The following is a 19044-nucleotide window of genomic DNA, read 5'->3' on the forward strand; positions in this document are numbered from 1 at the left end:
AGTATATTATGTGCAAATTTAAATGTGTCCGGGTGCACCACCACCAGCAAACGGAGTTCCGCTAACAATATTACGTCAGAGCAATGCAGCGACGACCCTTGTGCAGAAGACCCCTGGCCGCAGTGCAAACTCTAGTTCGGCTATAATACACGTAAAATGTGTAATTTCACACGCAATGGTTTTTTACCATACCACAGCAAACATGACAACGCATAGGTGTTTTTATTGTACAACACTATGGGGCTATTACTTGACTTTCATTTTATTTGCTGCTCTCTCTCTCTCTCTCTCTCTCTCTCTCTCTCTCTCTCTCTCACTCTCTCTCTCTCTCTCTCTCTCACTCTCTCGCTCTCTCTCGCTCTCTCTCACACACACACACACATACACACACACACACACACGCACGCACAGCTATGCCGATACACTTTCCAGCTCGTTAGAATGCAACACTGTCACCTAGTGGCAAAACATTTTATTTGAACGTGAACTTAGCTCTGCCCCAGAAAAATACAAATTTCTCAACCACCCTTTCGTTTCGCTAAAGTCTAGAATGTCTTTGGTGGGGTTTTTCTCCCTCAATAGACAACATGACCAAGACACTGGCGCAAGCCAGAGTCATGGTGTTCCTCAGTAATGTGTAAATCCTTTTTAAAGTTGAAGGACACCTTTCCCGTTCTGATGTTGACATGAGGTTGGTGACGAGGATCTCAGTAAGCACTGCTTACACACTTGCCCAGTATAATTTCAAAATAATTTGTGGAAATCTTAATAATTTTGCAGCAGTGCGAGAACTTCCAAATTTTATAAACTTTGGCTAGGCCTTACCATGTTCAAACGCCACCTCCCCAGATGTGACCGTAGGGGGCAGTAGAGCAGCGCCCAGTCTCCTCGTCCAAATAAGAGTGTTACTGGTTTTCACGAAGACCCGCCCTGTTCTGCATCTGATTCGCTAGTACTCGTTGGCTAGTACGCGTCGCTTCCGTGTTAGGTTGGTCAAGGTTAGCCAATCAGAGACGGAATAGGGGCGGGCCTTCCTGGAGGGCGTCTGGGTGCCTTGCATGTAGCGTTGTAAGCCCGGCGGTGTTTGTCTGACTGTCTAAGTCTTCACCTACCCATCATTTAGGACTCCGATAATTGACTATGACTTTAAATCTAACCATCAACCCACACAACCCGCCCCTGGGTGAGTTACAAGCTATATCAACATATATTTTTTAAAATAATTCTTACGAGTAAACTAGAGCTACAGCGTCCAGAGGCAGCCAGTTAGCTAGCCAGCTTAGTGGACGCTAACACTGCTGTCATGCAGCTTTTAGCTGCACGCAAGGCTGCATGCCTGCTGTCGTGGCATAGTCTTAACCACCTCAAGCTCGTCCACGTCCTTGACATTTCCGCATATTTTTAGTACTTCAACATCATACTGTACAATTTCATTGTGTCTGTCTTCTTGGTACATCAATAACTACGTTATGCTTTGCAAAGTTTGGTCATTCAGCCTTGATAATCCCTACACATGATAACCAGACCTACTGACATTACGTAGTCAAGTTGGATGACTGAAATAGTAAAGGTTTATTATTTTGTATTGTAAATGTGTGTATATTCACAAAGAACTGCTTCAGATATTCATCTGAAATGTTATTATTTTGTTCTCATTCAAGGGGAGGGGTGGTGGTGGCTTATACTATCATGCTTTGTCAAACGCAACGCTAGGCTATTCCACTGAGTGGCTCCCAAATTTGTCAAACAGCGATACCCTGCGTCTGCAGTGAACCTACCGGCTGATGCAACCTTTTTGAAACACGGGACAGGGTTGAAAAGCAAAGGCTGAGTGGTGCACAAGGCAATACATCTGATCGATCCATTAGACGGAGCTAGTCTAAACGTTTGTATTTTTCTCATGTATTTACCGGTGGGCCCTTACTATTCACAAAAGATACTGAAACACGTCTTATGAGGCACGTGTGAGTTGTTAACACTTTATACTTATTGATAATAAAGTAAAAGTAAATGCCTTATTTTGCCATTAAATTGCATTTTCAACTGGCCCTATTCCTAAAAAAAGAAGAAGTGTGGATTAATAAAGCTTATTTGCGGAGTAGTCACAGGGAACAGGTTTTCTTCTCCAAGAGATCATGTGGAGGTATTTGTACAGACAGGTGATGGAGTGGTGTTATGGAGAGACGGCCCCTTAGCAGACAGGTTCTTCAACATGGAAAGTGTCTTTTTGGGGTGAAGTAATGATTTCCCTCTTACTTTTAATGAGCTTGTTACATCCCAGCATACTTAATATTGGAGGATCAACTTTCAGTCTGCACTAATTCCATAAATTGAGTGGCATTTTAATGGCCCAAGATACCAACAAAATAATAGAAAATATGAAAAAAATAAATAATGGACTGTGCTAATCAATCAGTCAAGTTGCATTTTATATAGCGCTTTTCTAGCTGCAACAGCCCACTCAAAGCGCTTTACGTTTCTGGTCAAATCTGAATTTCAGACACCTGTTACAAGCCATTTTCTGTGCAATCGCTACCTATTTCGTATGCGTAAGGCCACCGAAATGTGATTTACAGTGATTAACTTATTCACACGTGTATTACAATCACATGAGGCTATTTGCTACCAGACTGGTTAGCCAGGTTTTGTTGGAAATGTGGAATAGAATGTCAGCGACAAAATACAAGTATGTCACAGAATGTCTTAGTTTGTTTCAGCCACGTTACCCTTGTCATTTAAGGACTTGTCTTTATCGTCTGAGTGAGCAATTGTCTCTCACACAAACATAGTCATACACCACACTGAAAGTGTACTTGTGCAAGATCACACTTATGCACACACCAAGAAAACATGCGAGGAACCAATTTGCATGCATGCAGGCCGAGCTCTCTATAAAGGGTTATAATTAGCTAACGTTGTACTTCCTTGCATATCCTGTAGGGGCACTACTGGCAGCAGAGCATGTGAAGGAGAGTGTAAAACTGTCTGTAGAAGAAGGCAAGGACACCAAGCTTCACATCTCAGAGTGAGTGCATCAGGGTTGTCACCCAGGCCAGTAATCCACTTGATACAGTTAAACTGACCAGCCACATTTTCTATTTTACCAGAAAAACTGCATTTCAAAAATAGAATAACTCCTGCACCCTAACCTAATGATCTCACAGCATTGGTTGATTCCCTGCTCAAGTGATTGCCCGAGTCAACTGTTTTACTTAACCAAAGTAAACAGTGACCAGCATTTGACTATTGGTTATTTCCCTATCCAAACAGATTTAGATAGGAGCTCCGCTGGGATGGGACTTAAATACATATAAGATATGCATTAGGTTTTTTTATGCATTTATTGATAAACCACAGAGGAAAAATGTACATATTGAGCATGTAAAAATAATAAAGCTTATACAACATTTGAAAACATTTCACCTCAAAAGAATTGACACATGAAGACCACAAGTTAAGTGTAAGCGAAAACTAGTTTTTAAACTCAGCAGTTGAAAAACAACAATGCATAAATGTAAATGTAATTGCAATATTTTAGTTTGTTAGTAAAGTCATAGACCTTTTTCCAGCCCTATTAAGGTTGGGATTAATTCTGAGTTTTCAAATGCTTTGTGAGATTCTGGTCTCTTTTCAGGTGTCAGTCCTAGCTGTAAAACATGTTTGCCTTGATTATTCTTTCAGCTTGTTCTTCAATACCTTTTTTTTATTATTATTTCTTTCAGAGTTAGAAGTATTTGAGAGTACCATGCAAGCATTATTATTATTAGTAGTATTAGTAGTAGTTTTATAATTACTTGTATTATTATCTGCTATGTTGCTCTCCAGTTCACTCCAGTTCAGTGACGTAAATTCCATCACACGCTACCTGGCCCGTGTGGCCCCTGCCCTAGGCCTCTATGGAGTCAACTTGATGGAGCAGACTGAGGTAAGGGGTCAATGAAAACATGATATGGATTACATTGATATTGGTTTGTATATGAGAGAGTGTTGAGGTTTGACTAACAGATAAAGACTCCTCTACAGATCTCACAATCTAAAACAAGGTCGGCAGCAATTTTTCCTGCTTATCAACAATTCCATACAAGTTTTAAGAAAGCCTCAGCATACTCTTAAATTTTTACTGATTATTTCCATATGATAGAACATCAAGGATATTCACTCATATTTTAAGATCTGCAGTAATTGTCAAGATTAATAATCCTGAATAATAAAAAAATTATATAAAATCAGGATTATTCCTTTAGCAAAAATTGTGTAGCCCCAAGTCATTTTACACTGAGTCTTGAACAAAACAATTTAGTCCTCCTTTTTCAGTTCTGTTTTAATTTCTTTTCGTGCATCTGGTCAGAAATGGGCGGCACGGTGGCACAGTGGTTAGCACAGTTGCCTCACAGCAAGAAGGTTCTTGGTTCGAGCCCCAGGGTAGTCCAACCTTGGGGGTCGACCTGGGTCATCTTCTGTGTGAAGTTTACTTGTTCTCCCCGTGTCTGCGTGGGTTTCCTCTCACAGTCCAAAGACATGTAGGTCAAGTGAATCGGCCGTACTAAATTTTCCCTAGGTGTGTGGGGGGGGGGGGGCCCTGTGATGGCCTGGCGGCCTGTCCAGGGTGTCTCCCCGCCTGCCGCAAAATGACTGCTGGGATAGGCTCCAGCATCTCCATGACCCTGAGAGCAGAATAAGTGGTTTGGATAATGGGTGGATGGATGGTCAAAAATGGAGTCACCACACTCAGTCCACAGCAGTGATGATCTCTTGGGTATTCTTTTAGAAAGAAAAAAAAGGAAAATATTGAGTACACAGTACAAACCCAATTTTGGTGAGGAGAACATGTTGAGTTTCACCATCTCATCCAAGAATTGAGACACTTTCTTAATTGCTTCAGGAAATATTTCAGGATATCTGTTCTCTTCAGCTTCCTTATTGTGTTAAATTATTGGTCTCACATATCATTGGTCAATCACTCATTTACATGTGTGAAATTTTGCAACAAAAAAAGGCTCAGAATTTTGTTTTCCTTTCATGTACTTATGTCTTCAGTGTGCCAGGAACAATAGAGGCACAACTACAATTAAACTACAATTTTGTTTTAGGGTGAATATTTTGCACAAAAATTCAGACTTGCCGTGTAAAGGCCTTTTGTTGAACTGGCACCCTGTAGGTTTCTAATTTTAGAATGGTTACTTATTGGAGACACTTGAAACCAATACGATCAACTCCTGCTTTTTCCCCTTCCTACAGGTGGACCATTGGCTGGAGTTCAGTACACAGCGTTTGTGTGGTCAGACTGGGCTCAACACAGCCTTAGGGGAGCTAGACAAGGCTCTTTCCCTCAGGACGTTCCTGGTTGGACACTCCTTAACCCTGGCTGACCTCTCTGTCTGGGCTGCACTTAAAGGTCAGTAACATCAGGACAGTAAACCTGACTGAACCTGAAGTCTTGGGGATTAAGCAGAAAGAAGTTGATGCTGATCATTGTCACTTTAGAAAATGCAGACAGTGACAGTTTGCAAACAACTGCATATGTTTCTAATTGTCGTGAAAAAGGTTTATCAGCTTCTGCACCAGGTGAGAGTTTGTCTTTCCAGTATTGTGGAAAAGCACTTATGGTATCTTCATGTCCATTGATGTGAGTTACTTCTGATGTTAACAACCCATCTGTGTCTATATCTCATCTCCTAATAGAAGAAATGGTGCCATAAGACAAAACATTAACGTCAAGGGTTTTTTGTGTGTCAGATAGCGCTAAGGCTGTAGTGCAGTGCAGTGGTAGCTAATGTCCATACTGGCCAACAGGTATGCCTTAGCCATAAATGGGGCGCGGGGTGCATCACACAAATCTTTCAAATAAGACAATAGCAGATTTCTTGGTTCAGAATGGAAAGCTAATATTTAAGTATAAAGGTCTCAAGGTGCTTAAATAGGCCAAAGTATGTAGGATTGCCTGCGTACTGTCTTCTACCATTCTTGTTTACTGCAAGGCCTAGCTACCCCAGATATTCTTTTTATCTTTGCGAAGACTGCTCCATCACTATGCACCTTTACTTTATAAGGAATTTAATAGGTCTGAATTTAAGTAAAGGAGGCAGCGCTATTCTGCAATCAACAACAAATACTTTGTGCTCAATACTGGCAGCTACAGCAAACCAAATGGAAAATTATTATAGTTACATTTTGTCACACCAACATTTGCAGACATATTTAGAGGATTTTATGATTAGATAAGGTAACAAATCATACATAGAGTGGTCTCACATATAAAATGTTGCATATTATACCTTTTTAAATGAACCAGGGTGCATATCTTAAGCATTGGATGGGATGGACTTGGATGTACATAGAAATTTAGTTATGTTCCTGTCTCCTCACGATTGCTTGCTTCCTGGTATTGCTCAGTGCATTGTACTCCCTGTGGCTGGCTGACTTTAGTAGATCATTCTCACACTTATGCCTACAGGTCATGGGAAGTGGCCAAGCCATACTAGTTCCTTCTCTCATGTCAACCGTTGGTTTTCCTTCCTGGGCTCCCAGGTGCCCTTCACTGCTGTGGGCAACAAGTGGGCCACTAACAAAGTTCCACAAAGTAAGACTAATGTAAGTATACTGCTGGACCCACATTTAATAACGGCATTTGTATCCTATTTACAGGTGTTGTACTTACTTTCACACCCCCATTGTAAGTGGTGTCACATTACAACAATTTACCATACAAACAGTGTACCACAACAAATTTTACTGTATATTTATGGTTTTAGTCATTTAGCTGATTCATTTATTCAGATTGCCAACCAAATAATTGAGCAGATAGTGCTTCAGTGTCATTTTCAGGTAGAGCTTCATTGTTGCTCAAGAACACCTCAGCAGGGCATTTAGGGGTTGATTGACTGTTGTCTTGTAATGGGAATTTACTAGTCAAATCAAGTCGCGTTCATTTGTATAGCCCAAAATCATTATAGTCCAGAACAGCATTACAAGTAGTACAATATACAACACACAACAATATAAAACATACTAAATGACCTGTCTCTGAGGAACTCTGTCTCTCTCCTTGAGTTATCTGTTGAGTGAATAACCAACATTGGTTAGAGCTGTCATATGAACAGAAACATGGTTAGAACAACTTGAAACAAAAAAAGACCTAGAGGGTAGAAAAGGCCCATGACCAGATGTTTGATGGTTTAAGTCTTCAGACCAAATGACGAAATTTTGGTGAGAAAAGAAAGGGAGAGAAGATCTTTCTTCCTTCCACAGCTGTTGAGTTGCTCTTCGGCTAGGCTCTGAAACAATTTTCTGTGGTAGCTACTCATCTGCAAGCAGGAGAAGTGTTATTTTCACATAAATGGTAAATAAATGGTAAATGGACTACATTTATATAGTGCTTTTCTAGTCTACCGATCACTCAAAGTGCTTTAGAATGTATGCCTCACATTCACCCACATTCACACACTTGATGGCAGAGGCTGCCGTGCAAGGCAGCTCTCCAGCGCCCCAAGCTCCTAGCTCGTATCGAAGAGGATCAAACTGTGCATGTACAACTTTTAAAGCAAGAGTCAATGGCCAAAAATTCTTGCATGCCAGACCGGAAATACGTGCCTATTGGTAATTTTAAACAACATAGAACATTTTTAGACTACGTTTTGTTGCAGATTATACACTTTACTCACAAACGGTATGATATTTACCATGCTCATTTAAATAAAAAAAATATTTCAAAGTAATTGTCTTTTTCAATGAAGGTCTAGGGTGTGGGGAGTGGTGGTGTGGCGCCCTAGCACCCTCTATTGGCCAGCCTCCGCTGCTGGCACAGGAGCTCTTAAAGGGACAGTTCACCCCAAAATCAAAAATACATGTTTTTGCTCTTACCTGTAGTGCTATTTATCCATGTAGAATTCTAGATCGTTTTGGTGTGAGTTGCCAAGTTTTGGAGATATCAGCCGTAGAAATGTCTGTCTTCTCTCGAATACAATGGAACTGGGTGGCACTCAGCTTGTGTTACTCAAAGTGCCAAAAAAATACATTTGAAAAAGTCAACAGCAATGTCTCTTTTCAAAAATCATGACCCAGTTTCTCAAGATAATCAACAGACCTTGTTGTTAGCAGTTTCATGTAGGTGTAGTTCGGTCTAAGAAAATAGTTCCTACTTGAAACTGCTCACAACAAGATCTGTATATGAAACTCAGGATGAATGTAAAATTAGGAGGTAGAGTGGGGCTGCAAATGGAGGTTGTTCTCAGAAAACCTCCCCATATTAAAGATTTATAAAAATGCAGTTTTAAAAAAATGTACCCTCATGAAACATATTCCCAAACCAGTAATTTAACTTTTACATTTAAGCTACATTTAAGCCTTTGTATTTTTCTTCTTAGCACATATTTCTTTCTTTTTCCAGCATCTCTCTATTTTATTCTTATCATCCAGTGTCCATAATCTTCACAGGGTCACTGGAATAATTATTTCCATCTGTGGTCCAGGTGCTGTGGCTGTCACCCTTGACCACCTTACTATTTGTATATTGGATTTGTCTTGGAAGTAAACCCTATTCTAGTTTTGCTTTAACAGCAAGTTTCTTGGATTGAGTGTCAGCCAAATGGCGAAAATGCTAGCTATTTCACTTGTAACACTCCCTTACTGCTCATTTATGTCTCTTGGCTTGTCAGTCTGAGGTGAAGGAGAAGAAGCAGGATGTTGGGAAATTTGTGGAGTTGCCTGGAGCTGAAATGGGCAAGGTGGTTGTCCGATTTCCCCCAGAGGCCAGTGGGTGAGAGACAGCTTCCTTTTGCTCTGAAATTAAATTTAAAGGTGCTATGTGTAATATTTCTGTCAGTTTACATCTCTTTCTGTTTTCACGTATAACCTAAAAAGCAGAGGAACTTCATGATTTTCCAAACAATTTTTTTCTTTACTTCCCATTGTGAAATTGCTAAATAAATGCTGATAATGCCTTGAGTAAAAGGTCTTGATCACACAAAAATAAAAAAATTTTGAGTTAAAGGATAATTCCATTATTTTACTACCTGGGTCTTATTTTCAAGGTTATTGTAATCATGCATATATTGTGGAGATTTTGGACATGGGATCACTGCTGCACACAGCTTTACAATGATGTCATATAGTATGATCCTTAAACCTCCTTCCAAAAAAACAAACAAAAAAAAAAAACCTTGTGCCTTAGACTGTGTAGATGATTTCTTTTTCTCAGTTGTGCTGGCTGGGTAGTTTATCAATGGTTACTACTACTTAGAGCAGGTAGGATGGTGATTTATGCAAGTTGAACCAGGAAGTAGCTCAACAATATGATGAACCATTGTTGATACTTTTATATGTTTTGGGTAATAACTTTTAACTTTATCTTTGGCTTACACTTCCGAATATGTGGGTTACATAATTGGGTTAAATTTGGCATGTTGAAACATGTCTGATGTTGTATTCTTCACATTATATTATTCATCATAATACAGCGTTGTATAAAGCTAAATCCAATGGAAGTCCCTTATCCAACATTTCCGCAATGATAACGGTAAGTAAAATGATATCAAAACCAATATGCACAATGGTTAAAAACTACAAAAATAAGTCCCAGGTTGTTTAAAAAAAGAGTAACCTTCCATATCATAACCACAGACATTAACTCTTGCTCTCTCTCTGTGGCCAGCTATCTGCATATTGGCCATGCCAAGGCTGCCCTGCTCAACCAGCACTACCAGGTAACATTTAAAGGCAAGCTCATCATGCGTTTTGATGACACCAACCCAGAGAAAGAGAAGGAGGACTTTGAAAAGGTGAGGAGTCCAGGTCACTGCCAACACTTAAAGTTAGAACCCAGTGGAATAAGTCACTGACTGGGGAATAAGTCCACAAAGAAGGACTTAAGCATATTGGTTGTGTGTCTGTTGCACTACTCAGAGCACCAGTCCTAAAGAGTTCAGTCATGTACCCTGACTTGTCTGATTGATTCCTGGGCTGACAATGATTTATAGTTCTCACTGTGATGGGGGGGGGGGGCTTATAATTTTTGGAAAATTCACAACAAAGTGTTAAGATTCATAGTACATGTAGAATTTTTTTAATAGCTAAACAACCTTCATATATATCCTTTGTTATTACACTGCTGAATAAAGAACCGAGACGATTTCTAGAAAAGGATTTTTTCAAGCACTATTAACTTTTTACAGTTTGTGCAATGGTGCACAGCTATGGATGAGAGGAGTGTCTCAGCTAACCTAAATTTGAATCTTGATCCCCACTTCACCACGATTGAATGTAATGTGATAGTAAAGCCCTCTGAGACTGGGCTATACTATCACATCATGGGAAAAACTATTGTTATAAGAACCAATAGTTGTTTCTCCAGTAAATAACATGTGTCTTCTGTGTTTGTAGATTATCCAGTTCTGTGTTTGTAGATGATCCAATGCTGTTCTGTTGCACTTTGTACAGTTTTATTCCCCCCTCTTCAAAGGAAAAGGAAGTATCAGTGGATATTTGCAACAACAAAAAAAGAAAGAAAAAAAGGCAAAAATCCAAATGAAATAGCACTTGCAGCGTTTTCTGTAGATCTTTTTCAGGCGGTATGGTAGGCTCCCCAAAATTAGCGGTGCAGTCAAGCAAGTGCTGTGAAAAATTATTTCTTTATTGACATTTTTTTTTAAATTCCTGGTTGGGTGCTAGGTTACCATAGCTGGGCGGCCCACCCCACCAAGACAATGGGAGGGGACACACCATTGAGACATAAAATGACACTTTTTTTTTTAATTTGTCAATGCCTTCATTTACTATGGAAATCACAATGATCTTGTGTAAGTGTCAAAGTTTTGGTGTTGTGACAATGCTAGTTTAATATGTTAATTATATGTATATATATATTTTTTAATCATTCCTTTTTCTTCCTCTGTGTGTCTTGTTTGTGTCTTTCATTGATGCTACTCACCCCCATCCTCCCTCCAGGTAATTTTGGAGGATGTGGCTATGCTGCAGATTCATCCAGACCAATTCACTTACACTAGTGACCACTTCCCAACCATCCTGCGTTTGGCTGAGCAGCTGCTGTCTGAGGGAAAGGCCTACATCGATGACACTCCTCCAGAGCAGATGAAGCAGGAGAGGGAGCAGCGCATCGAGGCCAAATGTCGCAACAACTGTAAGAGGCATTTAGGAAGAGGAGACACAGTTGTCTTATTGAATAGCTTTAAGGCATGTTGCTCTGTGGTGCATTAGTGTGTTGTTAATTGTGTTGTTCTTGTTGCTGCTCATCTTGTTGCTTCCCTGTCTGTCTTGCAGCGGTGGAACAGAACATGAAAATGTGGTCAGAGATGAAGGCAGGGTCGGAATTTGGTCAGACATGCTGTATGAGAGCTAAGATTGACATGAGCTCCAACAATGGCTGCATGAGAGACCCCACCCTCTTCCGCTGCAAGAATGCCCCCCACCCTCGAACCGGAAGCACTTACAAGTAATAGAGAAATAACCCATCTATCTCTAGCCCTTTCATTTGGAAAGGGTTTTTGAGAAACAAACATGTTCTGTGTCAGCACTAGCTCACTGAGCAGCTCCACTGGAGTAGATGAGCAGTTTATTGTCTTGAACAAGCACACTTTAACAAGTATATTTGAGGAAGGGGAAACTTCCTGAGGCTGCTTAATGATTGCATTTCATAATTGCATGGTGGAAAAGTGTTTATTAGACTTAAAATTGCAATGATTTTAAAATTGTATTATTTCCTTAATTGTTTTCAGCCACAGCCAATGTGCTAAATTAGGTTCTTTAACATTTTGCTTCAATATTGAGGTTCTTCAAAATTGTGACGTATGTTATCAGTTGTACAGTTGCGAGTATTACAACGACATTTCCAACCTAGGTTAGTCCAGTTGGCCCCAAGGGTTGTGATCACCAGCCTGCTCATCTAACATTTAGCCTAACTCCAAGTCCAGTACTAGAGTTGTACTATAACAACCATTTGGTAAAAAACATACTTCTGTGAACTGTGTGATGACGCTATTGAAATCTCTCTTATTTTTCAGAGTTTACCCAACATATGATTTCGCCTGCCCCATTGTGGACAGTGTGGAGGGGGTAACCCACGCCCTCAGGACCACAGAGTACCACGACCGTGATGATCAGTTTTACTGGGTGATTGATGCTCTAGGCCTTAGAAAGCCCTATATCTGGGAGTATGCCAGGCTTAACCTCAACAACACCGTCCTCTCGAAGAGAAAGCTCACCTGGTTTGTTGACCAGGGATACGTGGATGGATGGTGGGTTCAGTTTGGCCGTGAGGCAGTTTTTATGTAGTTCACATAGATGGGGTCTGTTCGTTAGTTCATGGATTGTTTTGTGGACTGGAAGGAATATTTAGGTTTTCTTATTGATGCAACCTGAATCGCTAATGTTACATTTTCTCTGAACCTCAACAGCTTTCTTAAACAAGGACTTAAGTTTTACTGAAGCTTGTGAAAGATCGCAGTTTGTTTCTTTAAGGTTTATCCCATTCGATTGATTTGTTAAAGTAAATGCCTTGATTTGTTTTCTTCAACTGCAGAGGTCTTTATTTGAATTAAAATACAGATTTGTAGCGTGCTTGGATGGTTTAATATAGGCTGTTTATTATTTGGTTGATCCTTTTATCCAGAATATCTTATAGTGCCAGTGTTATGACAGCTTACACTTTTAACACTTAAGATCATATCATTTGGCAGGTGTTTTTAATTCCAATGGTCTTTTTTTCTTAATTAAACAACTTGCTAATTGTCTACAAGTCTTGAGTGATTAGTGTGGATGGCAGCAGCAGCGGCTGAATTAGTGAATTGAAGTGATGCTCTTGTTTTTTTAGATACATTCAAAATATTACATGAAGGTGACTACATTCTTTCCTCATTAACATATTGTTTTGCTTTCACTTTCACTTGTTGTTTTACTTTTACTTTCTATCTGATTATCCCTTTCCCTGCTCACACCTTGTCTCTCTTCTGCTCCACAACTAGGGATGACCCTCGGTTCCCCACTGTCAGAGGAGTCCTCAGGAGAGGCATGACTGTGGAGGGCCTCAAACAGTTCATAGCAGCCCAGGTAGGCCTATGTAAAATGAGGATTTTATGCACAATGACTGACTTATGTCTGTTTTGGTTTTTTTTTTTTTTTTTTTTAGCAAAAACGATGTCCCAACTATAAGAAATTATTTTGAATATTTGAAATATGATAAGTGCACCTGAAAAAATAGAGCCATCTTAAAATTCAGGGACAAGTGTTTTAAATTGTAATGACACTACAAGCAGTTATACTTACCAGCACTGATTACCAGTTGAGCAGGGATTCCCTTGCTCATAGGAGAAGCCTACCTACTTCGTGGCAGTCCTACAAGAGGGAGATGGAGAAATCCAGTAGACCTCATCATCATGTTGAGAAAAGACCTCCTATAGCGGGCCAAGTAACCTGAGGAAAGGGGGGGGGTCGTGGCACCAATTTAAAAATCATGGTGGTAAGGGAATTCGAGGTTTCAAACAATTCTCATGTGGCCAAGAAGTATGATGGTATAATGTACGGAGGTAGTGAAATAAATAGACTGTCTTTTGCATGCTAGCGGTCAGTGAAGTGCATTTCTAGGCCCCAAAGCATCTGCTTTCATGAGCTTGACCAGAGGGCATGCAAATATGTCACTGGAAAAACAAAATGAATGTATGCATCACCACAGTAATTCTGCTGAAGGTTTGGGATATAGCCAAAGAATATAAATATATCCACAGCTAAATATATCCATAACCAAGTTCAAAGAGAGCATCTACCAGTGTAAAAGAAGGTGTTGTCAACGCCACGTGGAACAAGCCTCGAACTATTGACTTTTTTTATAATCCAATTTGTTTTCTTATTAGGTCTACAATTTCTTTTTAACTGTGTACCCAGTTAACAGTCTACCTGTTAACTGGGTACTACCAGACATTTGCTGGTTTTGCTTTACCAGTGTAAATTAATCTTATAATCAGGCCATTATGATAACTATATATTTTGCCCTAAAAAGTACATGATTCATGTTTATTTTATTTCATTTTGAAATGAATCCCTGAGAGCACTTTCACTCTAGAGTGTTGTTGTCTTATATTATCTGTAATGCTCAAACCAATCAGAATAACAACACTGTGATGTGCCCTCATCCATCTGTCAACAGATGTCATTTATCTTGTAAAATTGCCAGCAGTGGTCAGCAGCTTGTCAGTCTTGTGTTTTGCCTATTTGTAAGCAATGTTATGCAAAACAAGATCAGTATTTGCCATTGCATGTAACCTGAAACTTATTGCACAGTGATCCCAAAGATATTCATTTGAATACCCTGTAAATTAGGCCATCTTCCACTGTTTACCATTCAAGAGTCAAGATTCAGAGCTAAATGGAAAACAAACTGATTTCTGTGGAAGATGATCGAGTCATCAAACATCAAACTGTGTGGCATTAGTTGTGAGATTTGCATAATTGCAGATTAACCGTAAGAGCGGACAGCATGGACATGAAAATGAGTCCATTTTTTTCAACACCAGCAAAGCTTGCAAGTTAATTGAATTCTAGCCTCATTCATTCGGAAGAAGAGTGGGGACATGTTTTCCTCTGACAAAACCCTTATAGTGCAGTATTTTGTTATTATAGTAAATGTATGCTCTCCCAATTATAACTGAGGATATGACTTCATTGATACAGCTACTGCATACTCCATCACTATTGTTTACAATTCTGCTGCTTTGCATCTTGCCAGTGCCACTTGTTGGATCAGTCTTAAAATCTTTGACTAGTCTGTCTGCTTTTTGGCTCGCCCCTCCTTATTCCAAGTCATCTATGGGAGAGACACTAGATCTCACAGTGGTATCAGAATGTTGTTTGTGACTATTTTGCACTTATTTTACATTAGCTGTTTCTAAAATGATTATGGATGAAAGGAAAAATAACATGGGAGCAAATTTGAGCTAAGTTAATTCAGTTAGTCTCTGTCAGGAACTTGTAGAAGCTGAAGACATAGGGATCATTTTACAATATAAAATGTGCAATTTTTATACTCCATGTCATCAAGACTAATTGACCTCTCAACTTTCGGTTTCATCTGTTTTACTCCTACTGTAGAAAAAATCTACAATAGTTGCTGTAGAATAAATTTCTGTGGGATACACAACAGTTTTATTTATGAGTTTGTTTCTGTCCTGGACTTGTTAGGGTGGATCAAGATCGGTGGTGAATATGGAGTGGGACAAGATCTGGGCGTTCAACAAGAAGGTATGTTTGATTTTGTTTTTGTTTTGTTTTTCTCCTGTGTGGTCACCCTCCTCACTTCAGGGCCAGGTTTCCACTGTGGGCCCTGGGGTTGCTAATTAGACATCAAACATGAATTTTTTTTGTATCATGTTAAATTCTGTTCAGTTCTCTGGTATTTTCCCACATGTCCGTGTGGACAAAACCAAAAAAATGCCTCAATATTTACCATATAAGGCGTAAATGTGATTAAAGTGATTGGGTTGGCCCATTTGTTTCCAAGACCCTTCTGGCTTTGCAGTGGAAACAGGTCATTTGAGAAATATTAGCAAAGGACTTTTTGTAGGTTTCTATAGAGTGGTCTTAGAGGGATAGGTCACCCCAAAAAATTTTAATTCTGTCATTATTCACACACCAGTACCGGATTAGTGTTCCGTTTCCAAACAATACTGAAGGAGTTAGCCAACAAAATCTCAGAGCAGCTTTCTTCCAAAATATTATAGTGGATGGTGACCAGTTCATTAGAGTTCCAAAAAGATTGAAAAGAAATGACCATAAAAGTACTCCAAATGGCTCATGCAGTACAATTTAAGTTTTCTGAAGCCATGTGATGGATGTGTGACAGGAAAAGATGGAACCTTAAACCATTATTTTCTATAAATCCTCCCTTCCTCCCTCAGTTTCAAAACAAATCTGGCACAGGCACGTTCAAGTTAATAGGTGTTCTGAGACATGCAAACAGAGATTCTTACATAAACTTGCGAGAACATTTCTGTTTGAACATGTCTGAGTGTCTTTTTTTTTTTTTTTTTTTGCCATTTTTGGAAATCTAATGAACTGGCTGGTATCAATTGCAATTGTTTGAGGGGAAAAAAGCAGCTCTGGCATTGTTGTATGGAAACGGAACACTAATCTGAGTTTCTGCTAGCATCAGGGTGACTAGATAATGACATTGTTTTTATTTTTTGGTGTGAATGATCTGTTTAATAAAGGCCCCCTGCCTTACTTCTTCCTTGCTAGAATTTCACAAGAGTTTGATTGGCTTCCAGTTAAACTTGAATTATATTTGTGAAAAAATTTGACACAAACCACTGTTACAGCACTGTCTTACATGTACACACCAAGTTTTTACTTCTTCAGAGTGTAGATTAAAGACTATATGGACCCTTATGGCAAACGTTTCCACTTCATTTGTAAGCAACCCTCCTGAAGAGATGCAATCTGTTACATTTATGTTTTTCTAAGAAACAGCTGGAAATATGTTTTCAACAAATTTGCTAAGTTTCTATATGGACCCTTACTCTGAAAAATCAGCCTAAGGGCCTAGACATACCAAACCAACTAGCGGTGACGAAGGCCGACTCTTGTGTCACCTCACGTTGCCTGCCATCTGGGCCAAAAAGTAGCACTTGAACACATCGCAAGGACTACAGCCGACAGCCAACTAGCATGTACGTTCTGCACTGATTCGTTAAGCTGAACAGCCAATCAGAGTGATCTCTCTCACCGACGGGCTCCGCCGATTCAACATTCTGAATTGGCCGAAAAGCTGCTGACAGGTCTGACTAATGCTGAAGGTACGGGACACACTGCAAACCTAGGGTCACAGATGCTCACCGACGGCCCAACATTGGCCGATGGCTGACCATTGGCCTGGTGTGTCAGGGCCCTTAGGCTGATTTTTCAGAGTAAGGGTCCATGTAGAAACTTATGTTGGATGTGTTAAGTGAATGGGATTGGGTGAGAACAACAAATATTCACATATTTCTAACCAGGAACCATTTGCCATCACAAGTATTGATTGAATTGTGCTTACAGGGCTCAGCAGGAAGTTCTCTTATCCCAGAACCCCTCCCCACCCCTTTTTGTACCCACTCAACATGATTATTACAATTTATCTTAGTCTGAAATAGCAAGGTTATACTGGGGGAGTAGATGCTTTGGTCTCACAGTTTGGTAGTCATGCTATAGAGTAGACCCTCAGGGTTATTGCATGGTGATTTGGCATGAGGTCTACAAGTTGGTGACTGAAGCCTGTGAGCAATAGTCTGAACTGACTCCTGGCTCTTCTGTGTGACTGTTGGACTCCTGGCAGTGCTGGCATGGCTTCTGTATTTTTGTTTTCATTTGTAAATGCTTTTGTTTCCTATCTCATCACCTGCCTCATCACCTCATCCCGCTTCATTCAATTTACCAGCACTGACAGACTTAACACCTTGCAAACCAAAGATGTCACCCTACAAGTCTTCCACCCACTTGAATGCTTACACCTCCTCTTTCCCTATTGTCATCTCTGGGCGTCAGTGTTGCTTCCTCTGTGTGTATGTCTCGCTTGCACTTGCTCTGCTCCATCCCATACAGCAGGAAGGTTGGCAATCTCAGAAGGCAAAAAATTAATGAAATGGGAAATTATAGATTTCAGTAGTGATCCAAGCAACTTTAGGATAAAGCTAATCTGGAGAGAATGCCAGTGAGTAAATCATATGATGGATTTCAACGGTAATATTTAAATTTGACTAGAACATAAGTTCATTATATTCTAAATACATATGACAATAAAGTTGAACTTGACGTTTTTGTTATTACTTCTGACCGGTTGAACTGACTAGACCTTTGGAACTCTTATACCCAATATCCCACTGATGTTGCAGGTCAATCTACAGCAGAAAAGCTGCCAGAACAATGGAAAATGTATTTCAGACTGAGACTTAGGAACAAACAACACAAGCTTTAATGTTTTCTTTTTCATCTTGGTTTTTCATACTATTAACTAACCGACCCCTTGCTGTCCACCCCAGGCAGTTTCCCTTTCTGTTGTGTGGACATGTTTCATGTTGCAGAGCTTTTTCATGATTAGGTTGCATACCACATTTGAGTTTCTGCACACGGTCATCGGTTGATGACATACAAAATACTGTCTTGTCTTACAGTGAAGATGATTATACCCTAGTATTTTATATGTAGTCATTAAAATTCTGTTTAGTTGTTGAGTGTTGGATAGTGCACTGCCTAACTGGCTGCTCCGAAGTTGAAGGGGCCTTATTTAAAGGTTTCCAGTTCCTCTCCTTGCAAGACAGAGAGGATGCTATTCAAAACCACAGCATGAACAAGAATCACACCACAGGATGAAAACACAAAAATCTCACATTTCCACTGTGGTCATCACAACTGACTGTCACATCAGCAGCTTGGAAGCCAGCCTGCCAGTGGGCTCCATAGCTTATGTAAGTGTGCATTGTCAGGCTAGAGTAGTGGTGAGCCATTGTGAACCATTGAGAGCCATGTGAAAGAAGGTTTTCATTTCAACTAAACACTAGACCAACTTTTTAAAAATGATTACTTCCTACCCAATCTGTTTAGCGCTCTACTTGGTGAGGTCGGCTAGTATATTGTTGGGTTGTATTGAAAATCTGCATACACAATGGCTGACACAGGACCCTGTGGAAGACAACTGCTAGGCATAGACTAGGAGATGGGGAGACTAGAGGTGTGACAGTTGAACAGAAAAAGTGATGGCAAGGAGAGGTGATGTAGACGATCATTCTGTGTTAATGTGTCTCTCTGTCTTCCCTCTCCCTTTCTCTTACCTCCAGTCTTTTAATCTAGCCTTTCTTTCCCTCTGTCTCTTCTCTTCCCTCTCACTCTCTCATATCCCTCTTTCACTCCCTTTTCACCCTGTTGTCTCTTTCTTTCTCTCTTTCTCCTGTTTGACATTAAACTGCATCTCACTCTTCTGTTTCCAAGCTGCCAGTTAGCTGTGTCAAGGTACTCCTCTTCGTCCTCCTTCCTCATTCTCATCCAATCACCGCTTCGCTGCTCTTTCTC

General features: G+C 40.0%; 1 protein-coding gene across 2 annotated transcripts in view; it reads left to right on the forward strand.

Annotated features, from left to right (window-relative positions):
• The first annotated feature begins 1034 nt into the window (after nucleotides 1–1034).
• The window catches only part of eprs1 (glutamyl-prolyl-tRNA synthetase 1), a 49039-nt gene continuing 31029 nt past the window's right edge, over nucleotides 1035–19044 (forward strand). For both annotated transcript variants that reach the window (XM_056278275.1, XM_056278276.1), the window contains exons 1-12: nucleotides 1035–1183; nucleotides 2941–3025; nucleotides 3826–3925; nucleotides 5239–5395; nucleotides 6455–6591; nucleotides 8655–8755; nucleotides 9650–9776; nucleotides 10942–11134; nucleotides 11275–11446; nucleotides 12015–12248; nucleotides 12975–13059; nucleotides 15184–15243. In XM_056278275.1, coding sequence (XP_056134250.1) covers nucleotides 1141–1183; nucleotides 2941–3025; nucleotides 3826–3925; nucleotides 5239–5395; nucleotides 6455–6591; nucleotides 8655–8755; nucleotides 9650–9776; nucleotides 10942–11134; nucleotides 11275–11446; nucleotides 12015–12248; nucleotides 12975–13059; nucleotides 15184–15243 — 1494 coding nt within the window. In that variant the 5' untranslated portion in view covers nucleotides 1035–1140. The remainder of the gene's footprint in view (nucleotides 1184–2940; nucleotides 3026–3825; nucleotides 3926–5238; nucleotides 5396–6454; nucleotides 6592–8654; nucleotides 8756–9649; nucleotides 9777–10941; nucleotides 11135–11274; nucleotides 11447–12014; nucleotides 12249–12974; nucleotides 13060–15183; nucleotides 15244–19044) is intronic.

The sequence above is a fragment of the Lampris incognitus genome, chromosome 4, assembly GCF_029633865.1.
Source record: "Lampris incognitus isolate fLamInc1 chromosome 4, fLamInc1.hap2, whole genome shotgun sequence".
NCBI lineage: Eukaryota > Metazoa > Chordata > Actinopteri > Lampriformes > Lampridae > Lampris > Lampris incognitus.